Source organism: Balaenoptera borealis (assembly GCF_965194805.1).
Source record: "Balaenoptera borealis genome assembly, chromosome: 18".
NCBI classification, from domain to species: Eukaryota; Metazoa; Chordata; class Mammalia; order Artiodactyla; family Balaenopteridae; genus Balaenoptera; species Balaenoptera borealis.
The window spans coordinates 46,766,787-46,794,288 of record NC_138877.1 but is presented as its reverse complement, the minus strand read 5'-3'; the positions used below and the strand labels follow the sequence as shown (position 1 = coordinate 46,794,288).

The window sequence follows — 27,502 nt, the reverse complement described above, 5'->3', positions numbered from 1 at the left end:
TGTCTGTGTAAAGACATAAGCATTCATGAAGTATGCCTCCCTTTATACCTCCGATATTGTAAAAACAAATTCTTCTCTTTTGTCTTAAACAAAAGTAGATACTGGTTCAAAGTGGGAATTGTTTTTTTATTAACTGCCCACATAAAACAGACCCTTTTATATAGTTATGAGAAAGGAATTTGTTCATTGTTTTTGCTATGGTAGGGGAAAAAGGAAGGCACAACATGAATCTTTTAGGCACTTTTTATTTTCCAAAAAAATTTGTCATTTATATATATAAACATCTCATTCTCTCAAAAAATTCTACAACTATACAGCTGTTTGCTCCATTATTTGCATAGGAAATGACCACAATACAAAAATAAGAGGGAAAAAGAAGCAAAACAGCAACCAACTTATGCTTTTCTTGTAGGTATGTTTCCACGTATAAACATTTTGAAGCCTCTTACAAAATATTTACACCGTTTGTCATCTATTTACACGTTTTTAAGAGCAACTTTTCTAACAAACAAAACTATAATTTATCAAGTTATGAAAATTTTCTAAAAAATTTACTATATTACCACAAAATAAATAAAGATAAACAATATTTTAAAAACAAAATTAAATTTTCATTTCAATTAAGACCGCTTTTGGCATTTTGCTTATTCATTCTGCCCTTTGGTTGACAGCATTGGTGTCACATTACTATTTTATATTGCATATGTGTAGCACTTACTTCCTTAAAGTTTTCAACATGTCATTTATAATTAAAGGCAGACACTGAGTCAGTATTAACAATATAGATTAACTAAACTGCACTGTAATTTAGGTAAAATTACTGTGTCTCACTGTATATTACATGCAAAGTCCACATAAACTGGCATTTAACCAACTGTACTGCACGAGCAAACATCTCAATATATGAAACCTGCATCATAAATTCCATGTTTCCATATATGAAAACTACATCATAAACTCAACGTGGCCATGTGAAAACTACATGAGTCCGTCTTTTTAAAAAATGATACTGTTCAGCTTATTGTAAGAGGGTTAATTTTTGAATATCGTTAACTATCTTTTAGCTCTTGAGTTCAGAATTCATACAAAATGTCGCTCATATTTAAAATAAACAATCTGATTTTAATCAGTGCATGAAATCTGCTTTTGAAGTTCATTTGAATGATTATTATTTCTTCCCCCTAGAGAAATGAATTTGGTAAGGTTTTAAAAGGTATCTTACCACAGGTTCTAACTGTCAATGTATTCATGGTTATTTTCAAAAGAATTATTTATGATTTTTTCCCCCAAAAGAATCTTAGAAAACGTGTAATAAACCTATAAAGCTGATTTGCATATTTACAAAATTTCGAATAGCAAATATAGGCAACTCATATTTAAAAAAAAAAAAAACAAAAAAACCCCACATTTGTTCAATGGCTATTTGGAATTGCCAGGTATACTGCGCACCTCTAGAGAATTACCTAGTATTGAAACTCCTCTGATGTCAAGTAACATCTTGACACACAATCCGGCCGACTTCCTGTGCCTGCCAACTGACTTGTTTACTCAACACTGTCACACTAAACGGTGGTGCTTTGGGAAGAACACTGCAAACACACCCTGCACCCCCAATCCGCACTGAGATGAGGCTGCCTGTCCGAGATGATTGGCATCTGCCTGGGTGAAGCCAGGTTACAGCAAGCATTCCAGATTCTGAAAAGGACCAAACACTTTGGTATTAATACAATGTATTCCCTGTTTTCTCAAATATACAAAATATACATTTCCAGTCTTTTGTTTTCGTTTTCATTTTTTCTCTATACAGTTAAGTCTGCAGTTTAGAGTTTTGCCAAGCGGGCGGAGGAGCGGCGGCAGGCGACACGTGGGGGGCGGCGGCGGCGGCAGCTCAGTTCTGGTGCCTCTTCATGTGCAGGGCCAGGTGGTCCGAGCGGGAGAAGCTGCGGTTGCACACGCCGCACTGGAAGGGCTTGGCCCCCGTGTGCTTGCGGTAGTGCCGGGTCAGCTCGTCCGAGCGCGCGAACCTCCAGTCGCAGCCTTCCCAGGTGCACTTGTACGGCTTCTCACCTGCGCCAAGGGACCAAGAGGAGGAGGTGAAGGGGTAGCTCGCAACACGGACACAGGCAGCGCTGCCTGCTAAGGCATTTCTCTCACACTCATGCTCCGAGGGGGAGAAGTGTGTGAATTCCCTGACGAACTAAAAACCCCTCGCGTCATCGAGCGCAGAGTCACTGTTTTGCAGAAGAGCACTTAATTATAGAGAGAAAAAGTATTCTGTTCACCAATACTAGAAACTTAATGGACCACAACTGAGATCCCTTACTTCAACGAAGTGGTCCTAAAAGTTTCTGAATTAGCCACACTGAAACTTCCAGCACGTAAGCCAGTTTGCTTGAACACATGGCTTTCCAAAATGGACGACTGGGCACTGGCTCTTTGAAATTCACTCCAGTACACGTACATACACACCTTCCCGTTTTTCAGACTGAAGCAAAGCAAAGCTAGAAAGAGATGAAAGTTGAATGGTGCTAAAGCTTTATGTATTTGCTATTTAATAATTCCTCAACCAGATCAGAAAGTCTGGTACCGATAACTTCACTTTGGTGAAGGCTCATGAAACAGCCATAATAATTGTAACATTTGCTGATAAATGCATTTAATTTTCCTTTGCAATGCATTGCGCCAAAAAGCAAAATTCATTCCATCAACGACGTGCCAAATGCATATTATATGCCAGGCACCGTCCTGAATGCTTAGGATAAAACAAAAATGCCTGACCTCATGGAGCTTGTATGCGTAACATAGAAAAGCCTCTAATTCAATCTTCCTGTTCTTTCACAGCTCTCTTCACTTAAATAGTGAATTGATATCTGAGCCGCTGCCCTACCCCCTGCAATCTGTACTATTCTTAATGTTGTCTAAAGTTTGCTGGTTGCTAATCTTTCAAAACTACTCAATATTGGCAGCCCAAAAAGATTCTGCCTACAGTGGCACCCAACTCCCGGATGGTCTGTCAAAGGCCTTTGCTACCCCTCACTCCAGACCAGCTTCTGACTTCATGCAATTGCCCTGCATCATTGCATATTTTTGATATACAAATAAAATTAAGGTCACCTTTGGAAAAAAAACTACTTGCTATTTATAAGGCAGTCGTAACTCCCAGTTTTAGAATTAATTAATCCTATTTAATTAAGATCATGTATTCCTCTAAATAAATCCCTAAACCTAAGAACTTCTCACTGGGCATTCACTAGTAGTTCCTATATTTTTGCTTTATTTTGTTATAATTTTCCATGAGTTTGTTTAAGATGAGAGTTTGTGAAGTCAATTTGCATATTAAAGTACTGCTGGCTTACTGCTGAGTTTTACAGGGATAGCATTTTAAAACTCTGAATAGCCAAACTCCTAAATTCCTTAAAAACGTTTTCTTCTGCAAGGGAAGAGGTGCTTTGAACACTGGTTACTTAGTACCGCAATGAAATCCAACTACCTTTCTGCCTGATTTAGCAGGATCATATTCAGGAAGTTGTAAGATTACTCAACTGAGTCCAAATTTTAAAAGACATTGTTCACATCAACTGAGATTTCCACAGCTCGTGGTTAATGTATTTTTGCTGTCCTGATAACCACTCTTGACTCCTAAACAAAATCCCATTTAAGGACAAAGATGGAAGGGCCAGAGCAGCCCTTTGAATTTTGTACCAGTTACTTCCCAGGAGATTTCTCTTTCAACTCCTGTGGTGTGCACCCCTTGGCCACCCTTCCCCTCTCCTCTCCTCTGCCTCTGAGCCAAGACACAAATATTTTTTGTGTTTTTAAGTCCCTTTTAGGTTCCTACTGCTCCATTTTAAAAAATGCACACCTCAATACCTGAAGTGGTTTTTTTCCCCCTCAGAGTAAATTCAAAGAATTTAAGCTAATATACTTAAACCTTTTGAGTAACAAGAAATAAACCACTTTTCTTTCACTTATATTCACGTGCAATCTGTTTAATACATAGAAACGTCTTAATGCCAGTTGTAAATGTAGCTATCACTCTTGTCGATGTAAATCAAACAGAAAAAATTAACCTTTTGCACACAAGTGTTTGTTTTTGTTCCTCGTGAAAAATAAATCACAAAAACAAACATGTTGGTTAAATACTTTACTGTCATTTAATGGGAAGAGAAAGCTATTTCTGATGTCTGAGGCAAGGAAAAAAATTCCTAAAGTGCCCCAATTTTAAAAGAAGTCATTCTAGTTTTTTGAATTGAATAATTAAATGGCAAGAGAACTGAATTTTCAAAGTTTATTTAAGAAACAAGGGACACTAGACTCTTTTTGTTCACTATTTTTACTGGCTAGGAAGCAATAAACTGCATCAGTATTTTTAAGAGTTTACTTTACTGATTGGTTGAAAAACGGTAGCCATGAAAATTCCTAAAACATTTGGGGTTTTGCTCTCAATTTATATGTATCTATAGATTATTCAGCCAAGAATACTACCACTGTCTGGACGTTAGTTATGGGGCCAGGGCTTTACCATAAAAGCAAGGACAACTATTCCCCACTTGAGGCAGTTTCTACGGGATTTGTTCAAGTGTCAACACGGCTCAAGTAAAACATTGTAGAGGAAACTGGTACCCAATTTCTGGCCAAATAGCAGATGCAGGCCTTTCTTCCTCAGCCAGAAACACTATGCATAGTACTTCTGGGAAACCAAACTAACTTCCTTTAAGTTATTTCAACAAGATAGAGCTTTCAAAAGTTTAATTGGATTTTTACAGAATCTCTTTCCAATACCACCAATTTAAAATATTTAGTTAAGCTCTTTCAACATCAACTGTATTTTTAAGTTCTCATGCTGTTAATGTGAAACTTTCCAAAGGCAAAAAGAAAAAAAAAAGTGACAAATCTGTACAGCATGTAAAACAAGCTTCAATTATCTCAAATAAAGTATGTACTTTCTCATTCTCTTTTAAAATTACTAGGACTATTTTACTAGAAATCCCTGATCTTTTAAAAAATTAAGTTAAACATACATATGGGTCCATACTGATGAAGTCAATTAATGTTAAGCAAAAACATTACCAGTAGAAGGAGGGAGCAGGCAGAAACAGACACTGAGCGCATACTCCCAACTCAGGTACTTGTATTTCATTTACAAGCACAACACCTCCAGGAGTCAGAAGCAAAATGATGAGCTCCACGTTCAGAAGCCTGGCCTGCCACTTTTCCTCAGTGTCCTGCTTACATCCTCCATTAGCAAACACCGATACACGCTCTATATATGAATGATTTAAGGAACACAAGGATACTGTTCACCTTTATTTAAAGATTCTGAAGCCACTTGTGAAGGTCAGTTAATGACTAGCTTAACGGACTGAGAGCAGGCCTGAAATCCCAGACTGTCTGAAGCACAGGACACACCCTGACTGAGCCATCCCTCGGTGGGGGGGAGACCTGCTTTTCAGGACCTGTGGAGTCCTGACAGCTGTTCTATGCTGGGACTGACAATCCCCCAAATATCACCTAACGATGGCTCTCTTTTACCCCAGGCTAAAGGAACTTCAGTGGGTTAGCAGTACATGTCTGTGAAGTATTTGAAAAGTCTTTAGCGATGTTTTTTCTTCTGTTGAATAGATTAAGAAATGACTTTTGAATCTGCCACAATAGAATGGGAAAAGTTTCTCTGCTCTGCTGAACATATTCAAAAGACTCACACCAAGGCCTTTCCCTAGAATGTTCTACACAGATTCTTCTAACAAAAGAAAAATATCACAGATGGCAATATTTATCTTACAATAGTTATTTTAGGTAACTTTTTTGTTACAGCAAATTTGTGTACCTGGTTTCCTTCCTGATGGCTAAAAAATAAATCCAATCAATTATATTTGATAGAGGCCCAAAATCATCAAAATTAAAGTCAATGTTTAGTAAAGGAGAGTATAACCTGTACTGATGAGTGCAACCTGTACCAAGCGACTTGCAAAACACAACGAGTAAGACTTGGTCTCTGGCCTCAAAGAGCTTAACATCCATATTCTATTCTGACTGTTAAAGTGGAATAAAATTATTTCAATAGTCAATACTTAAGCTTAATTCTTAGAACTTGAGTCCTTGATGCTCAAAATGAGCTCTTATTTCAGGAGGAAAATATTTTCATGCAATTCAAGAATAATTAGATCTTTTCCCATCATTAGTGACTTAAGGAATTTAGAGCTGAAACAGTATACATTCTAATAAAAGGATAAAAAAAAAAAAGAAGCTTTAATCCCAAGATTAAAGAAACTCATAGGGAAATGTTGGGTATCTTAAAAAACAGATAAAGCAAGACGATTTGGGCTCATTAATTCATATTTGTATATATCTATGTCAGTAATTTTCCATTAAAAATCTTTTTATTAAAGGTCATTGCAGAACATCTCCTACACCTGGCAACAGAAGGGTAGGCAGTTCATTTCAAAGATCTGTATTACCAGTATTTGCAAAACGCACCTAATGTTTACTAGATATAGTATCCCTGTCAATAATGTACTCACTTTAAGGAGGCTAATTAAAAGGATATATTAAGAAATTCCCTTCTTTCTCCCTGTGTGTTTGTTTATCTTTAAAATCGGACTCACCTGATTCCTTCTAGAAAACCTCTGAACAGTCTAAGAGAAATCATTCCACTTCTCTATATCCCCATCATCACTTCAATGTGATTTAAATGACTGATTTACACTGGCACAGATCTTGCTGAATGAAGGCTTCAAATAGCTGTATTTTTGCCTCCTTAACTAGCCGTGAAAGTCCCTCAAAGGCAGAGACTGTCTTCTATTGCCTCACTTCTCCCCATGCACCTTTGGTTAATCACGTTCGGCCCAAGGCTGACGGACTTGGGAATTTTCATTCACAAAAAGGAGGGAAGGCGTAAGAGACAGGAAAGCATCTAGTGTGAGACCACCATACTGTGTCTTTTTTTCCACGACCCCACCTGCAGCAGGGCTTTGCCTGCTCCTGTTTTGCTGAGGGCCACTGAGTGTAATCTGACTAAAGGTACATTTAGGCGAGAGCCGTACTTTTAGCCTCTTCAGAAACACTTGTTCAGAATCAGTTGATTATCCATCCCGAAGTTGTCCAAGGATAAATCAACTATGTAAACGAGCTTTCTTTTCCAGAATTGGACTGGATTTGATGAAAACCAAGCAGTTGTGGAGTCCCTAGTGCTGGCCAAAGGCAGCCAGGGAACTGCCACACCTGAAGGGGACAGGGGTGGGCGTGATATCCTGGGTGACAGGATATCTCTACCCCAGCAGGACCAATCTCTAGGCACCTAAGCTCCTCTCTGCTACTTCTCCTAAGGGTTCTGGACAAAAACAACCTCTGTCATCGATAGTGTTAATGAAATACCAATTCCTGAGTCTCCTGACAAAAAGACAACATTCAGATTCACCTTCTTGTAATAAGAGCCCAAACCGAATTTTTTTTTAAAAAAGCAAAGTCTTGGTGAAATACTTTACCTTCTCCTTTTTAACGAAAATAGAAAAATTCTATGTTTTCATTTTTCTAGCACTGAATGAGTACTAGATATCCTTTCCTTTGATTTGCACTTAACGTGGTTACCTTGACCTGCAGATTCTTCCCAACTCTTAAAGGTTTATATTTATAAAGTAGTCAAAAGTATTTTCTTTCGCCCCGATGTTTTTAAATGAACGCTACCTATGGTGCACTTCTAAAACAGTAACTCACCCTTAATCAGAGTTGTTAAAGATCCTTGAATATAAATAATACAGGCTGACAGAATAGGAATGCTGCTACAGAGACACTTACTGAAGTAGGACATTACTTTGTTTCTAATCTTTCACCTGGAGAGATGTAGGTCATCAAGTCAGCAACTACTACATTCTATAAAACTAAAAACAGCTGCCAAAGTAAAAACCTTTGGTGATTAAACCATTACTTTTAAAAAAACTACATTCTCACTACCTTCACAGCTAACTGTTTCTGTCTCAACTTCAGCAATTCTATTTAATCCATCTATGAACCACCTTCTCCCACTAATTTATAAAAACAAAAGGAAGAAGAGATTCTCTTTGGATCTTCCACAAGATCAGTCAAAAACGTTTACTTAATCAAATTATACTTCTTAACCTTCCATAAGCTTTATCATCTCAAAACAATGTTTAATCAATTTCCTATGTAAATGTTTTTCGGATGAAAGAACAAGTCCCAGAAGCAAAGTTTAATCTTCCCAGTGAGTCATTAAAAAGAAATTGTTTCTAAGCTTTCACGCTCATAAATACCTTTCCAGGGGTCTGAACCAGAGAATCTCTTTAAGCCACTATTTTTTTTTTTTTTTACATTAACTTGAAATTGTCAATATAGAAAATAAATTTCAAAGCTGCCAACAAAAATAATTTAAGAATGTTTAACTAGTAACATATAACACAGGCTAAATGTGATACTTTTTCCTGCATAGTTTTCAAATACAGACTCAAAAAAATCACTGAGTACTAAATAATTTCATCCTGCAAAACCTCTTCACCTTTACCAATAACACAGGTTACGCATTTAACCAATATTGATCTCTAGATCCAAACTGCATGATCTCCACTAAGGCCGTATATACAATCATATGCTGATTTCAGCTCTAAATCATTTTCTAAGGAAATGAAGTCCTTCCTATATTTTTCAAGTGTTTTACCACTTCCCACAGTTCCACAAAAGGAGTAACTCATGCTCAGAACATTATGAATGTTTTCTATTTGTGGGGAAGTGCTACAAATCAAAATACCTTTATTATCAACATGGTCAGTATTTTAAAATAAAAATCCATATCTAATATATTTCATGGATAATAAGTGTAGAGCAAGGAACTAGACAGGAATTTATACCTAAGGATTTTTTAGTACCCAAACTGAAACTAAAATCAATGCTTAGCAATAAACCTCTAGCAGAGATTCTGTATTTTAGAGTATACATGGTAACATCTTAATATAAATGTCATTAGAAAAGAAAGTGTTCTACAGAGCAAGTAAGGCAGAACGGAGGAATTTAGTCCCTTTACAAGTAGGCTTGGGCTCAAAATCTTCCCAAGGCTTACTGTGAAATTCTTTCTTAAACAAGGAATCCCAAACACAGCTCACTGTGAGATTCTAACAGGACAGTGCTTCACCCACAGTCCATTTTGTGTTGTTATTTATGCTTCCATTTTCTCTTGTGGGGTGTTTCCAATGGTCCTTTTCTTGTCAACCCGGGGCAAGGCGTTCTGGGATCACTTAGTCCACACGTAGCAGCCCGTGCAGAGTCCGGGTCTAAGGGATACCGGAGCCCAGAGCGTGCGCTGCTCAGACTCTGCACAAATGCTCATTTTCTGCCCTGCTGCAGGCAGCTGACCAATGACCTTAAAATGTTACCATACCCTCTTTTCCCAACTGCTTTAGTATATACTCTAGGGTTAAGTGCACAGCCATACATGAGACTAAAACTACTCAGATTTCAAACATTTGTATTCAGAGTTCACTATTTACTTTTTCAGAAACTCTTTCTTTGGAAAGTAAGTACTTTTTACTAATGTGTAAACACAATTTTCAAAGAAATTGCCACACTCAATGTAAAAGCAGCATTTTAACTTATGGTACTTCTTAGGCATACCAAGAAACCAGTATCAGATGATGAGAAATTTTTTCAGTTTCTTGCAAATTTTTCTTTGTTATATATAGTCTTAACTTTTTCCTATATTTTGGCCCCAAGCCTGTGCTCAGAAGTTTTTAAAATCTTCACTATGAAATTAAAGACAGTAAGATGTTATGAGCAGAAACAACTATACTGCTGGTTGCAGTAGAATATTCTTTTTGATTTATGAATCAGTTTAACAGTCACCTTGATTTGTAAGGGCAGAATGGTATGTGAATCTCTTTTTGAAAAAGGTGCTTGGAAGCAGCTTTCAAATGATGGCAGGGGTAAAGCCCCTTGTACACGTCATGAGGCTTACACAAATTTCAGTAGAATGTTTGAATTTAAATGCTGTTAAAAGCGCAAATAGGACTTCCCTGGTGGTGCAGTGGTTGAGAATCTGCCTGCCAATGCAGGGGACACGGGTTCGAGCCTTGGTCTGGGAAGATCCCACGTGCCGCGGAGCAGCTGGGCCCGTGAGCCACAACTACTGAGCCTGCGCGTCTGGAGCCTGTGCTCCGCAACAAGAGAGGCCGCGATAGTGAGAGGCCCGCGCACCGCGATGAAGAGTGGCCCCCACTTGCCACAACTAGAGAAAGCCCTCGCACAGAAACGAAGACCCAGCACAGCCATAAATAAATAAATAAATAAATTGGAATTCACTGTTTAAAAAAAAAAAAGAAAAAAAAAGCGCAAATAATTTTATTAGGAAATATACACTTCTTGACACTGTCGCCTAGAAGCAGCCATAATTGTTTCTAACCAGAGGCGTGACACGTATATACACACACTACAAATAGCACACAAACACCCCTACACACGGGTAAGGGTACCCCTATAGGCTTATAAGTGTGGTACCACGTGTATACAAAGACGTAGCGTGTTTGTAAGTGAAATAGTTTTTTTTCCTAGAATAGAGGAAACATCCGTTTCAGGTATTTTGTCTACCCATGTAAAGACAGAACTTTTTATTATCTGCATATTCTTTCTGAATAAAGAAATCAAAGTGTATAAACTTAGAAAAACTTGAATGCTATGAGACTTCTGGTTCAAGAGACTGATTATTTTCTACTCTTTCATCCCAAATTTTTTTAAAAAGGCCTTGTTTTGGAAGGACTATTTCCTTATGTTCAATTTGTAAGTCAAGAAGCATTTGCTATCTAAAAATCCAGAATATGCAATTAAATAGAACTCAGGCATAGGCTGTTTTAATTGCTTAAATCATTTTTAAAACATAAGGTAACTTGACATTTTAAAGCAATCACAATTATATTCCAAAGAAATCCTAGGGTCCTTCACATTCTGCCTGCAAAATGGAAATCGTTTAAAAAGTTATTTTTTATTTTTGAAATCAAAAACAAGATCGACCTTCCCATATAAATTGTTTTTAAAGTCCCCTAACAGATTGTCAGGGGAGGTGGGCAGGGGGTGGGCGGGAGACAGAAAGGAAACAAAAATCTATCACATGAGAGCAGTTACTTAGAAGTACCTGGGCCTTTAAAGGAAGAAGAAGGAAAAAAAAGATTTTGCTGGCTTCAGAGACATTCATTAAAAAACAACAGGCAGGGTGGGGAGGACGCAATGAGAGAGCACAGGTAATTTTCAAAGGCATTGTCTAGAAACTAGAAATGAGGAGAAAACAACCTCAATGCTCTATGATTACCCAAGAACGGGTTTAGCCAGATGAACAAGTCTGCTACAAACCCTCCCCAAGGCATCTGAAAGGCTATCAAACAAAACTTTATTAAACTGGATTACAGGGTCTCACTCATCAGATGTCGATGGCCACACATTTATGATCTGGCGAAAAAGTCGATGCGTGGGACCCAAACTAGACCTACGTCTTCTTTTCAGTTGTTTTTTGTTTTTTTACGTACGAGCATTGTTAAGACAACCCACTATTAAATTTCTCTGCCAGCAGGTCAAGTTCCAGAATCCTAGGTATAAGCATTCAGAGCACTAAACCCTGACAGGGGTTGCAAGGCCATTTAGATATGCTCTGACTACATCCCTGCAATAAGCAGTTGATTACATCGCTATATAGTATCGCCCTCCTCTTTTATTAGGAGACTTTAACCTCAGGAGAAACGTGTTCCCTCCTTTCTATCTCCTGTTTCAAGGACTTTCAAAGGAAAAAAAAAAATCGTTCAAAAGTTTCGAAGTTATTTCCTCTTCTCCTTAATCAAAATTCAAGTAAAAACCCATTTTCAATGTTTCCTTAATATATAACACATAAGGGATAGTTTAGTATTTCTATAGGGAATGTTTTCATGGCCTTGTCATATGTATTCTGAAAACTTCAGATTGAGTTTACATGCCTAACGGCTGTTAACTATAAATATAACTTCTACTTTGGGCTGCTGAGGTAGGATCTTTCCTTTTACATAATCAATTTGTCTCTATCTAAAAACTTTGGGCCGAATTAACCCATTGGTTTCACTGATAAATACATGAGATGTCTTTTCTTTAAAAGCAATTTCTCAGAAAGTCCTGGAATCTACCACATTGACACCAACACTATTTAGATTTGAAGAAGTAGTGTTTCTCACTGGGATATCCAAGCAATACTTCCTAAGTGCACACAAAATGTCTGCAGCCATATTCCTCTTAGAGCTCTATCTCAGCACTGACCTTTGTTCAAAGGCTTTTACTTTTTAATGCAGCAGTTAAGAGATAACTGTTTCATTTATCAAAACTCAATTTCCATAGTAACATCTAGCCTGGGGAGATTCAAGTCCTCACACTAATCCAACAACCCATTCAAAGGAACTGTTGAATACTTTGGTTTCCATAGCAATGATGGAATAAAACATTTTGCTAGGTCATTGCTTTTATTAGCAAACTTATTCTCTGAACTTTCGATTAAAGCTGCATTTACTGAGAGAAAAAAAAAAAACAAAACACCATCACTTTGTATAAGTTCCTCCCTTTAGGGCTATCCTTTTAAGAAAATCACAGTAACCACCTATATATTTGCAAATACTTTGGGTACTTGGGAGGCTTTTACAGCTTGCCACCTGGTTTCGTCCTCAAATGAGTTCTGATGTAAAGTTTTAAAATGAAAAAGCATTTTAAAATGACTGTATAGATCTGACAAGATATGTATTCATAAAATTATAGGGGCTAAACATGTTAAACACGGATGAGATATAAGCTAGAATAAGGATAAAGTCTCTCCGATGTATAAAATACGGGCTGGGGTAGGATGTAGAGTAACTTTTAAACCACGACCCCAGTTTTGCCTGATTTTAATACCCTGCAATTTCGACCCTACCTTTCACCAAGCACGGAAAACATGCTAAATGCAGATATTCTAGGTTAAGGTGAAACTAAAGATAATGTATTCAGCAGTTATGCTTTACATGCTAAATAGAAAAGGTTTTAGTGTTTGATATAGTTTTATAGAAGCCAACTGATTTGCTGCGGAGGGAGAAAATGAGTTACATTTTTTCCTTCAAGATGGGAATAGCAGTGCCATTAAAGTTTTAAAATCCATTAGTAAACATCGTTGTTTATGTTTGCGAGCAATTAATTCTATGTGAGGTGACAGGGCAAGGCCTTAGTGAGGGAACGTCAGCCTTCCTGGAACCAAACTTTTTCACTGAACTGAATTTTGAGCCAAGCCAGTGCTGAAAAGGTAGGCCATTACAAAATAAAAGTTGACAGAAGAAAGAAGAGATCAAACCATGTTGGCTTTTAAAGGGTGAATACCACTTAATACTGTTTACACAACTCACAGAATTAACAAGAAAATTAACATACCAGTATGAGTCCTCAGATGAGCTTTTAAATGAGAAGATTTTGTATAAACTTTTGTGCAGCCTAAAATAAAGGAGAAGAACAGCGTGTCATTCTGGAGATCCTTTTGCAATCTTTACATTTGATGATTCAGTGTTTAAAATCTGGCTTTAAAGAAGAAATCTCTCACGCAAGGAGGTATTTGAAACTTCAATTTTAAGAGATGTCTTAAAGCATACTCCCCTACTACCTGATTAAAGGTATAACGTGATTTGCTTTATGTATCACTTTACCAGAAAGAGAGCAGGCAATCAAGCCAAGCTACAAATGGGAAATTTGTGTTTATACCAGTAGGTGCTTTATACTAGTAACACATACTTCAGTGATTTAAAAAATTTTAATGGCTCTAGAGCTGACATTGTTAAACCATTATCCAAGATGACTGCAATTTTCTGTACTCCCACATTTCTTGTTTTTTCATTTAGTATGTCATGCCATATCATGTATAATAAATTATACCCTGTATTAATCATAAACTAGCTTATGCCAGCAACTTGCAGATTTATTCATAACCGTCATCAATTTATATTTTGGGCCATGTATCTCATTCAAGAATGAGCGTATGTTCACATGCTATCAGAACCAACCTTGAAATCTATTCTGTAGACAGTTCTGTCTTGTAGAAACCGACTCTTCATTCCCACCCCTTATTTTCCCCTACCTTACTTAAGTAATCCCTTTTAAGGGTACTTAATGTAGAATTAAGAACTCCAATTTAGATTGCTATGGTAAACAAAGAAAACGTAGCAAGACTCTTAAGGTATATAATATTAAAGAGAAAAAAGTCCAAAGTAACCTTTTTTATCCAAATATTCCAGACTTTTTAACACATCACATAAACACTAGGTAACTAAACGGTTACAAACTTGGGTAAGGCACAGAGACTGTGATGCGACAAGAACAGAGTAGGTGAATTTTTTTTTTATCGTCAAGCACTACTCTCCCGTGTAAAAAGGCACACACAAACACACACTAAATACACATATCGATGCTTCAACCAGGTGGGATCACATACCCGGATAATCGCAGTAGTGGATGCGTCGTTTCTCCAAATCGGGGTTACTCCTTCTATTGTATCTGACAGGCTGGATGTTTTGCGAAGCAACTGGCAGGGTGGCAGGTAAATTTGGATTATGAATTGCCAGTTTAGAAGCAATTGTAGCAGCATAGGATGGAGGTGGGGTTAAATTCTGGAGCATCTCTGCTTGTCTATCTGGACTTCCAGGCTCTGAGCTTGGTGGTGATGGGGGGAAGTAAGTGGCCTGCTGGGAAAGAAACTGACTTGGCATGGGGTATGTGCAAGGGGGCACGCTCTGGAACTGCTTCATGGCAGTCTGCGGGACGGCAGAGGTGTGAGTGTTAAGACCCGCCATGGCGGCCGACACTGAAACGTTAAGAGTGTCCATCACTGCTGTCTGGTTTGTAGAACTGGGCATATCTAGATCCGGTGTATTCAGGAGCTGGTACAGGTGGCCCTGCTGGGGAGGGACAGAAAGATGAAGGTCTGGTGTAGGAAGTTCTTGTTTGATGAAAATATTGTTCACCTCTGGAGCTGCGGTCTGGTGGGAGCTGAATATACTGGTGAACTCAGGGAGGGCCTGGGTCGGGGCCGGAGGAGGGGCTGTCGTTTCACTCTGGTGGCTGAAAATGGTAACAGGTTCTGTCTTGATGTGTGTTACGCAAGGTCTCTGGGATTTGTAGAGGCCAGTTCTCAGGTGAGTGATGTCGGGGAGGAAGACATTCATGTTGATACTGTAAGGTAACCCTTCACTGTCAGTGAAGAACTGGTCTACGACTGAGGCACTGTCTCGTCTATACTTTTTATGCTCTGGAATTATAGAAACTGGAGGAAGCTGAGGTGTCAGATACTTCTCCATTTCACATCTTGTCTAAAAAAGAAGAGATACAAACATGTATAATCCACCCAATTCATCATCTCAGGAAGGACAAACTGTGCTTACTAAAAATTCCCCCAACAATCCTTATGAAAAGTACTAAGGCAAACTCCTAAGTGTTGCTTATAAACATATCAGGTTTATTTGTCAATTGTGTAACAAAATGGTTCACCAAAAACTTACGAAACTGTGTTTACCAAGTATTTGGTAAAATAGCCCCCAATCAACCCCAGATAAAAAGTGAAAGAGACAAACCAAGAAGAAAAAGGAAGCAAACAGAAAAAATATTCCTTTCTGATGCAATAATAAAGTATACTTTATCATCACTCACGTACAAGCAGGGTTCCCTGCCCCATTACATTTAAGTTTGCAACTGAAATACAGTATTGTAATATGGCCAGACTACCTTGATTCTGTTCATGTCATACAGGTAAATTCAGTGTTTAAAACAGAAAGAAAAAAAAAACCCCAGCAAACCTCAACCATAATATTGCAAAGCTTCTCTCTCTCTCTCTCTTTTTTTTTTTTTTTGCTTGGGTAGATATTGCTAAAATATTTAATATAAAACATATTCCTTGGCTATTTCAGTGCCTTTTCCATTTTATAGTCCAGTGGAAACTGAAATACAATGTCTTGAGCAAAACATAGTATCCACTGAAAGAACAAACCAACTTCACCCTTCACCATTGGATCTAAATGTTGATTTTAATCAGCAGATTCTGTAATTGGTTAATATGATAATGAAATGTTCCTGTTCATATCCCTATCTAAAACAGATCTTTAATTACCTAGGGGAAAACCATTCCCTTGGTAGAGTGGTGCTAAGGGGCCCGTGGGTGGGGAGAGGCTGCCTGTCGCCAGCGCAGTCAGTCATCAGCCAAAGATTTATCGTGTGCTCCTCAGTGGGCCAATGCTACATTCCCCCTCACTCTGTAAAAAGCTCAGTCATCCTTATTCTCTTGTGTCTTCTAAGCAGCAAACTGACAAATAACCAAATCATTTTAAAATGGTCATTTTTTTTTTTTTTTTTTTTTAGGACAAAACCCAGCTTGTAACTGGTCTCCTCCGTCTTTTACAGCTATCGTCTTTCCTGGTATAACATAAACTTCTACAATTTTTTACATTGAAAGGAAATTTCAACAGAAAAAAGACACAAACACACACAAAACACCCCAAACTAGATGCTCATAGAACGATCAACCGCGGCATCCTAACCAGTGAATAATACAGTCATTTTTTGCTACTACTTAATTTCAAGTGTTTCAAATCAGACCCCGAATCATTCGGTGTGGATATAGACCGTGTTTCCCGCATAGACACGATTTAAAAATAAAAATTAACGCTCTGGTCTTGTGAGTCATTTCTCTGACAAATGCCACTGCCCTTTCACAGCAGCGCGACACTCGCAGACCCCCCGGAGCAGGAGCTGGGTAGCAAATACACCGTGTACCAAGGGGCTATTAAATGAGGCGTCTTGAAATAAACCGAACTAAACCCTTTCGTGCACTTCGCTCCCATGGCGGTTAGTGGTTTCTGATTTTAGCTCTTCCAGCTGTTTGCATGTGGGTATGTTTCCAATTTTTTTTTTTTTTTTCTTCCTTGGGACAGGCTAAAAGTCCCGGGAAGTTTTTTCTGGGCTATATGACTCCCTGCGTGGGCGAAAGAAACAGGCGGTTGCTCTAATTCGGCTGCCGGGCAAGTGTAAAAGCCAACTGCCAGCTTTCATCGAGGCTCCAGGATGAAATTTACGCACACATGAAGAAACCAACACCCCCCGGTCTTTCTTTGTCTTTCTTTTTAAGGAAAAATAAGCGCTCCAACACCACCTTAGCTTTTCCAACTCCCGCTTCCCAAAGGCAGCCCTACGATAGCGTCTAAAGCAGGCTGCACCAAGGGGTATGAAACTAGCACCCCGAGAGGCCTGCCTCCAGCACCCCGATTTGCGTTTCCACTGAACCCGGGACGGCGTGGGACGAGGGTGGGTGGGTGGGGGGGGAGTCCAAGGCCGGGGCAGCGGCAGGAGGCGGGATTAAGAGGACACGCGGAATCGAAGCGAAGTAGAGCGTGAGGTACGAGGTTTCATCCCCCGAGTGGAAGAAAAACAACTAAGGTGCGCGTGAGCACCAGTTCCCTCCTTAATCTTTCCCGGACAGAGCTGCCAGGGCAGATTCCCCTTGGACCCTCCCCTTCAGGTCCCCCCACCTTCTCCCGGCGAAAAGCGAGTGCCCGGCCAGGAGGGCAGGGCGGGGCTGCCCCCCCAGACCCGGGCCACGGTGAGCCCCGACGCGCGCCCCAGCCTGGAGCGGCCCCTGTCGCCCGCGCGTCGCAGCGGCGGGACACGCCCGAGTCCCGGGAGGGAGGCGGAGGGAGGGGAGCAGCTCTTCCTACCTGGACCAGCTCCTCGGCTGGCAGTCTCGGGCCGGCGGCGGGCGGCGGCGCCGGCTGCGGCGGCGCGGGCTGCGCCTGCGGGTGGTGATGCGAATGCTTCAGCTCGTCGCCGGGGAAGAGCGCCGCGTCGCGGGCCGGGTTCGCGGCGCCCAGCACGGGCTTGAGCTGAGCGAACACGGGCTCGTCCTGCGGGGCCGGCGGCTGGGGCATGGGTCCCAGGCGGGCGCTCATGGTCAGCACCCGCGTAGCCATGGGAACTCGGGGGTCGACTCCGGGCGCGGGGTGCGGGTTGAGCGAGCTTCCCACGTCGCCCACGCTGGCTCGGGCCGGCGAGCTCGGCGCGGGGCGGCGGGCGGAGGAGGGGAAGCTCCGGGCGGACCCCTCAGCTCACAGCAGGCGCGGTTTTTGAAGGCGCGCACGAAAACCCAAACTCTTCCGCTCCGCCTCGCGTGAACGCCGATGTCCTCCGGGCGACCACTTTCTCCCGCCCCGCCTCACCACGCTCCCTCGCTCCCCCGGAGCCCGCTCCCGCCACTGCCGGTGCCCCGAGCGAGCTGCTAACGTGCGTACCTGCCCCGCGACTACTGACACTTGACGCCCGCCTCTATTTTACCCAACTCTGGGGGGGCGGGGCCCGCCGGCAAGACTGGCAGCGCTCCGGCGAATCCCGAGGCCCCGAGGCCGGCCGGGCCGGAGCGACTAGCCTATGAGAAAGGAGAAGCTTGCCCAGAGCTCCGCCTCCGCCGGGCGGACCGCACCCCTCTCGGGCCACGAGCTTCGCGCGCAGGGCGGCCGCGCAGTTTGTACACAACTTCTCTGACAGATTGGGCTGGCGGAGCTGGGGGCGGAGGAAGGAAAGAAGCGGGTGGAATCTGGGGAAGAGAGGGAATTCGGGTGGAGACGTGGAGGGAGATCTCTACGGACTGTTCTCTGCCAGGATTAGAGAGAAAAAAGAGTTTTGCAGGTCTTAGGTGTTGTGCAAGGACCTGAAACTCACAAGCTGAAACCTAGAAGGCAGCTAGGTGCGGGCGCTAGGGTTTTGGAGAGTTTTGTTTAATGAGCGTGTATTTTTAAATATACAAAATGTACTTTCTTTAGCGCAGAACTAGGGGCGGTGTGATAAATTTAAAAACAGCTCTTGTGTCTGTGTATCTTTAGCACTGAATATATCCATTTAGCAAAGCAAATTTGGAATGTCCTGAATAAAAGTTTTAATGGCAAGTATTTTTTTAAGTCCTTACATAAAAGCTTGGTTTTTTTTTTCCTACAGTATTTAAATGGGTAGGAGTAGTTTTCACACACGTTTCAACCTCGTATCCGTGTATGGAGAGGAGGGGGATGGGTCATATGAATTTTGAAGTTTTTAATATTTACACTGTTTATTCTAGCCAAAGCATGCAATCTAATTTAAGCACTGACGACTAGATGAAACGTATTTAAATAGACATTACATCTTTGACTTATTTTTGCTACCCCTGTGTGTTCAAAAAGTGGAGTTTAATATTTACAAAACAGAAAAGTAGCACATTTACCTTTCACCATGGCACCTACTCCTACGAAAAGACAATCGAAGAAGCCACAAACGTTAGACAGGCAGCAGCTCTGAAAACTGGGAATCCAAATTTGTAGGAAAGTAATAGCCAAAATATATCACTGTCCATTGACTGCGTTATAATGGGAAGGTGAATTTTTGCCAGCAATCACCTAAGGAAAGCACTTTCCTTAATCCTTAATGTTCTTGTACATGATTTTTATCTGGCTTATTGGGAAGCCATAACAATACACTGAAATAAAAATGCCTGGAATATTACTACATATGTGTATATACGGTGACAGCACACTGTACCATTAGACATTTTTACATATACGACATCACTTCACAGTAAGGCAGCTTTTACAAAAAAAGAGTTCTTAGGAAAATGTTCTCTTCAAGAAGTGAATCTAACAAAGATAGGAATCTCGTTTCAGTGTGTAGATTAAAAAAGTTTATATACACAAAGTGTTACAGGTGTTTATTTATTATTAGAAAACATAAAATTATGCTGTAAAATATATTTTTTCTCCTTTTCATTCCGTTCTTGTTAATGATTCATTTTTAGAGCTGTGATCACTGATTTCAGAGAATGGTTGACGACTACTTTCATGTTACCAAAGTATTATTTAATGCGTTTTGGCAAATTTTTTTCTAAGCAATCTCACACCATCCACCTTCACCTTTAAAAAGCCGCCCTGATTTTCTCTGATACTGAACCCAATTATATAATTAAATAATTTAGAAACAGATTATAGAATTGGTATGGGATTTAATGTAACTTTAAAAAAAATTGAACCTTGCATAATTTTTAGTACTTAATGCTGATAACATGATCAAACCTGTGTGATATAGATAACTCAATAGAATTTTGTATTCTTTTTAACTTTAAATCTAACTTAGATTTAATACAAGTTGGTATCTATTTATATTTTAATTTGCTTTTAAACCTATCTAGACCTTTCCTTTTGTCTCTCTCTTTTTTTTTTTTTTTTAACCAGAGCGTTGATGGCCTGTTATTTCAACCTAAGCTTTCGCTGCAATAAAATCCAGTTATTTTACTGGAAATATTTCTACATTTCACACCATTTTTTAACATGCTTTCATTTACAAAAGCGTTTCCAATGCAAAAAAAAAAAAAAACTATTTGATAAACTTTTAATAAAACATTTTTATAGTCCTTTAAATTTTTTTTCATATTTCCACTTTTCTTAATGAATGCAGATATGAACCTAGCTATGGTTGGGCTCGAAACATATTTACAGCAGAAAAGCTGAATACAATCTTTTTTGCTCAAATACAGTAGCATTTATTTAAATTTCATTCCTGACATAAGGGTTCATGAAGTAGGGCTGCCACTTTTAAGTAATAGTTTCTCTGAAATACCCAGCTCTGCAGTCTCACAGAAAATAACTAGCTTAGCACTGTACAATAGTACGGAAATTGGAAAGAAATCCTTTTCTGAGACATTTGCCATGCGGTTCTGAACATATAAAAGACATGTTCAACCAGGCTCACTTGCTGTTGCTGTAAACACAAATGCCCCAGCTGAAAACCTGCTTCACTGACTTAGCCAAAAGGGTTAAAACTTGATAAATATTTTTCAAATGTTCCAGGTTCTGCATTGGCGTGAAGCCAGACAGTGTGAATGGACAGATACTCAATTACTTTGAACTTTCTAGTTCTTTGCATTCCTTCCTGCTTAGTAGTGCTGTACCATGAGGGAAGATAGGAGAAAACAAAAAACAAATGTCAGGTTTCAAAAATCAATTAGTGGCCTGGCAGTGGTGTGTTAACTGAACTGTGCCAAAACAGAGCATTCGGAGGGAAAGAAAGAAGAAAAGTTGAGTAGTCAAGTTAGGTAGGAGGGTAAGCACAGAAGCAGTGTGCATGCTTAAGTCCTTAGTCACTGGGCAACACAGATTTAGTCTTAGAATAAACCCTAAGTGTCACTATCTTTACGGGAATAAATACGCCTGAATGTGTGGAGGCTGAATAGGCATTCAACGATGGGGGAGGGGGAGGTTTGAAGGAGGCAGTGGAAAAAAATGGATAAATAGCTTCTGAATGATGAGATGAGAGAAATATGAAGCTATCACTAGGGCAATGTTCATAGGAAGACACGGCAAAAGAAATATCTGTACTCCGACACGTCCCGGAGGGCTTGAAATTAAGGGATCTAGAGTATTTTTGACAACATTTTATTCACTTTGGAAACTATTCACGGAATATTGCAACTCAGTAAAATCAAAGTCAAATTTCCGAGTGATATTGGGCCATAGAAAAAGCACGACAAAGAGTAAAAATCTTTTTCTTTTTTTTTTAATAAGGGAGTAAATTCTCCTCTAGGGTAAGATTATTCAATTTAAAGTGACTTTTTTGATAATCATTAATTATCCACCTAGTGTTAGACTCTGTATCAGTAGGAACGTAAGACAGAATTATTGTCCTTTATTTCACACTTTTAATCTTTTCTATTCATTAATGGCAACTGCTTGTAGCCCCACATAAAAAGAAAAAAATGCCATTGAGAAAAGAACACAAGAAACAGAAGCTTCAAATGAGATTAGTCAAAATTCAAACCATTTTGACTCAAAAAATTAAGACACACGAGAAAAGATGTCCTTTCCTTTTGTGATGAAACAGTATGTAATTTAAATAGGATTATAGACTTCTTTTTGTATAAATTAAAGTGATGTCAAGAAAAAAGCTTCATATTCTATTTTTTTACTATCTCAACCCCAGTCCTTAAGAAATTAAATTTTATATTTAAGTTTGGATTTAAATGTGTTCTTCCTGAAATATCTCATAAAGCTCTCAATGTGCACTTATTCCTAAATGTACTATAATTTATCCTATTTTTAAAACTCTAGTAATATACAAAAAACAGTATTTTACCTTTTGGGTGTACTGGGATTGCTTTTTCCACCTTGTTAGTATAATAAGCAGACAACTATAAATGCCTTGAACCAAGTTGCAGGCCAGGGCCAGGCATACTATAGCTTAAACTGTACAGTATTTGAATTCTGACTCTCAACATGTTAGGAAAGGTCAAGAGAAAAATCCTGAACTGAAGTAGTTACACCAAACAATCTTTTAGAACACTAAGGAGGCTTCATCACCAGCATCACAATGAGCAGTGTTTTGAGCCAATTGCTGTTCATGTGATGACAAAAGCACTAATGGTCCTAGGCTGTGAGGCACTCCTACTGAATGCTCAAGTGAACTGTGCACGGGGCACAAGAAAATATGCCTTTGGAGGTTAATTTGTGAATGAAATGTGTAAGGATAGCGCTAAGCCCAATGCTGGCTCTTCATGCCTTCACGTCTATCCACTGGTGATGGTTGTGTAAACTTCTGTAAATATTGAAGAGGACAGTTTGACAATTAGTAGAAGAAGGCTAAAATGTAAACAACGTTTAAAACAATAGATAATTCCCCCTCTGGGAAATATATTACATTATACACTGAAAAGAACCCAGGTATCCAACAATAGGAGAGTAGTTCAAGAGCAGCCACTGAATCTACTACCATATTCATATTATTAAAGGATATTTAGTCACATGGGAAAATACTCACGACATGTGAAGTAAAACAAAGTTAAGAGGTTTTTATAAACACAGACCCAAAGATGAAAAGAAAATACAAAACACGTATGTATTTTGGTGGCTCTCATTGGATGGTCAAATGATGGGCGGTTTTACATTGCTTTATACTTTTGAATAGTTTCTAAATTTTTCACAATTGCCACATATTCCATTTGTAACCAGAATAAATGTTTTTAATAAAAAACATACATAAATGTTACCTCTATACAGTTAAGGGTTTATTGGAACTGTAGGTGAAGATCAAATGATTTTCCATTTGAGAGCACCAAATATAGCCACAACTTGCCGACACCCTGTGCTGGGAAAATATGTAAACCTTCTTAACCAAGCCAGTAGATTTTCAGCATTCACTGCAGAGTAAACAAGCTGAAGAGAGATTACAAGGTTTGAAGTTTGGAAAGGGATAACCTGGGAATGTTTTAAATATAAATATGCTTTAATTTATTTCTTAAGTGATCAACAAGACATCTGCAATGATTTATACTCAAAGTTATTTTGGGTATCTCATTTTACGTTCTTGCTTTGTTTTCTCCTATTAAATGAACTAGGTTATTTACAGTGTTTTGACAAAATGCATAGACTCTTAAAGTTCATATGCATCTCTTAAGGGCTGTTTGTGTTTTCTGTGGTTTTTTTTTTTTTCCCCCCGGTCACGCCTCAGGGTTTGTGGGATCTCAGTTCCCCGACCAATCCCAGGGCCACCGCATTGAAAGCGACGAGTCCTAACCACTGGACTGCCAGGGAATTCCCATTTTTGGAGTTTTTTAAATTCTAAAATATTCATAAAGGCGATATAGAGTAAAATGGTTTCTAATGGGATGTCTTTACTATATTCTCTCTGAGAGGCTTGTTCTCCTAAAGTTGTTCAAAAGTAATTCCCAAACTTGCTTTCTGGGAATTGAAAATTAAAGTCAGGGGAGCATGTTGGTGGTGGTCTAGGAACTTAATATTTTAAACATTTTTCTATAAACAAGTCAATAGAGAGCTGCTTTCAGAGTTAAGGGCCCACATGCCCCTTCTCCACCCTCCCATCATGACCTCAACCCACAAGTAAAACATACACACATACACACACACACACACACACACACACACACACACACACACACCCCTATTCTAAATCATCCAGCACATCACTGGTGCCTGAAAACATTTATTGAACATCCTTAGTGTGCTGAGCACTGCTGTAGGTCTTGGAAATATAAAGATGGGTAAGGATACAGTCCCTGCCCTAAGCATTATCTGACAGGTAACCCCCCCCCCCCCAATATGTTTCTTGCTTCTCAGTAAATTGGAGTCCAAACTCTTCAGTTTGGGACGTTGAGCCAACTCCAGCCGATCTTTCCAGCCTGGAATCTCCCTACGGCTCCCTGCCTCTTCTCCCAAGAACCTTAGGCTCTAACCATAGGGCTAATTTGTCATTTCCCAAATGCCACTCCCGTTCCCTCCAATGTCTGTCTTTGACTACATATACCATAAATCACAAGCCCAGCTAAAATCCCACCTCTCTCCCAAGGTCACTCCATATACCCCAGTAAAAATTACACTCTTTTGGTTTCTTTTCCTTCCCATTAGCTTTGTATCCCCAGTAAAGCACTCCTAACCATCTGCCTTGAATCCATCTCCCCCTACGAAATCGCATGTCCCTGCAGGACACAAATGGTCTTGTCTCTGTGCCCATCATGATGCCTCTGAGTGCAGTATCCCACACCAGAGAGACCACTGACGTTTGGTGAACTCAATTTTATTCTTGTAAACATAAAAGGTAAAATTAAGAATAAAATTTCATAGAATGCCATCTTAAAATGTAGAAGAAATGAGTCAGAAAAATCACCCTCTTACAACCATCGTAGTATTAATTGATTAAGGCAAGAATTAATGGAAGCTAAAATGATTGGGTACCATTCTGATGAGGAATAGGATATTTTACATAGTCTCAAAGTATTTCCCCACAAATAAGGTATTAATTACAATGGGAAAAATAGTAACCTACCAATGGAAAAACTTGGCAGACACTACGTTAAGCAGATGATCATTAATGGGACAAACTGATATCTTGGGGTTTTTTTTGATGTGATGAACTGAGAAGGATGCAACGTTGTTTATCTTGTGTTGTATTGTACATAAAAATACATCACCTGAATCTAACCATGAGGAAAGTCAGACAAACTCAAATTGAGGAACTTTCTACAAACCACTGGCTTCACTCTTCAAAAATGTACAATAAATATGATGAAAGAGGGACTTCCCTGGTGGCGCAGTAGTTAAGAATCCGCCTGCCAATGCAGGGCACACGGGTTCGAGCCCTGGTCTGGGAAGATCCCACATGCCGCGGAGCAGCTAAGCCCGTGCGCCACAACTACTGAGCCTGCGCTCTAGAGCCCCCGAGCCACAGCTACTGAGCCCACGTGCTAAAGCCCATGCACCTAGAGCCCATGCTCCATGACAAGAAAAGCCACTGCAATGAGAAGCCCGCGCACCGCAACAAAAAGTAGCCCCCGCTCGCAGCAACTAGAGGAATCCTGCGCGCAGCAACAAAGACCCAACGCAGCCAAAAATAAATTTTAAAAATATGCATATGATGAAAGAGTCATGAAAGACAAAGTTTCAGCTAATGTTTCTTTTTAAAGGAATAAATAATCCTGGTTTGATCTACATGGGGGGAGGCCGGAGGGAACTGTCACAATAAACATAATTGGGCTAATTAGTAAAATTTGAGTATGAACTGTAAATAAAATTTTCAAACACTTTGAAATTCCACTTTTAGGTATTCATTCCTCAAAATCACTTAAATGTTCACAAAGATAGACGTACCAGAATGTTTATTGCAGCATTGTTTGCAATGAACATTATTGGGGTATTAGCAAAATTTGAGTATGGACAATGCTACATTTCTGAACTCGACAGTATAACTGTGGTTATATAAGAGAATACCGTTGTTCTTAGAATATACTCCCTAAATATTTATGGATAAAGGGTCATGATGTTTGCAACTAATGGTTGAATTAATCAAGGCCAAAAACAGTGTGTGTGTGTGTGTGTGTGTGTACAGAGAGAGATAGGCAGAAACAGAGGGACAGAGAGAGAAACAGTGAGATAGAGAAAGCAGATGTGGCAAAATGTTAGTGACTGATGAATCTGGGTAAAATGAATATGGGAATTTTTTGTTTATTCTGGCAACTTTTTCTTTAAGTTTGAAATGATTTTGAAATTAAAAGGAAAAAAAAGAATAAAGGTTTGAGAACTATTTGTTTTATTTCAAAAGATGAGATCCTGCTTTCTGGCACTGGTCTTCACAGATTTGTTTTTGTAGGAGACTTGAAGTTAAATTGAGGAGAACCTATCACAAACCCATAAAAGCAATCCCACCTCAGCTAAAACATACAGACCTTATGGAACTATCATTTTTGTCGTGATGGCCCTATGTACTGAGTACCACCACTATCACTGCACTTATCAAATTTATTTTTATTATATTACATGTTACATTCATCTTTGTTTCTTCAGCCAACCATGGCTCTGCCGTGTAGAGTACTATATGAAAATGCATGTCTGAATGAAGAATGCACACGTACACACACAAAACACAAGGGCCTCCAGAGCTTTGAACTACATTTTCGGACTTAAATTTTATATTTAAGTATAAAATGATGTGACATTTGGGGATTTGCTTCAAAATAACCCAGAGAGGATAAACACTGAATGAAGGTATGAATGAAAAAGATTGACCACGAGTTAATAATGGTTGAAGCTGGGTGATGAGTAAATGAAGGGTTCATTCTCACTATTTTTGTATCTTTTTGAAACATTCTATGATATAAAAAAAATTTTTTTAAGGAAAGCACAGTAGAAGCAGTAGTAATAAGAAGCACAACTTGACCAATCAATGAAATATAAATTGTATTTTAATGTAGTGTAGATTAGGTTTTTGACTTTTAATTTTAAAAAACAAACAAATAAACCAAAAAAAAAAAAAAAAAAAAAAAAACTGCCGTAAAGCCATAGTCTCTCTTTAGTGTCTGAGAAGACAGGTCTCAGGTAGCATGAAATAAAAACCTGTCCCAGGGAATAAGTTAGACTTTAGAGATGCGTCTTTCAAATTTGAAAAATACTAGAGTCTTCTTTGTGCCACCAGAGAATTTTGAGAAAATCAGATCCTTAACATTGCTCTCAGTTTATTGTTGAGGTTTAGAACCTCAGACATTATAAGCAGGTGTGACCTAACGACAAATGGAACAAAAGACAAATTACACAAAAAAGATGACTGAAGAAATGCACAGGGATGGTGTACATGTCTGGGGGAGAAGGGATAGATTAAGTACTTTCCTATAAAAAAGAATTTTTAAAACAACCAACAATTATTTATTAGAGTCCCACTATGTCTTAGACAGTGGGAGTTATGGCAAAAGCAAGGAATCTGCAGTTGGGTAGCTTCCCATCTCGTTGAAGTTACAGTATATGTGCACATAAAATAGCAAAATAACTTTGTGCCAGTGGATAGTGAACAAGGAAGAGAGAGAGATCCGCTGTGGACTTTGATTCTTGAATTGACCTTAAAGAAAACACAAGTTTCTGCAAAACAGCAGATAGGAGGAGAGAGGAGGGAATTCTAGGTAAGAACAGACATAGTGCTTAGGGTAAAT

At 39.3% G+C, this 27,502-nt stretch overlaps 1 protein-coding gene across 1 annotated transcript; it reads right to left on the bottom strand.

Moving 5' to 3' along the window:
- Positions 1-227: 227 nt before the first annotated feature.
- Positions 228-20,370, bottom strand: KLF5 (KLF transcription factor 5). The gene is made up of 4 exons (XM_082365985.1): positions 17,721-20,370; positions 14,453-15,326; positions 13,402-13,461; positions 228-2,067 (listed from the first exon to the last, which is right to left on the bottom strand). The coding sequence occupies exons 1-4, from the start codon at positions 17,970-17,972 to the stop codon at positions 1,889-1,891; spliced, it is 1,365 nt and encodes a 454-aa protein (XP_082222111.1). The 5' UTR covers positions 17,973-20,370; the 3' UTR covers positions 228-1,888.
- Between the last annotated feature and the right edge of the window lie 7,132 nt (positions 20,371-27,502).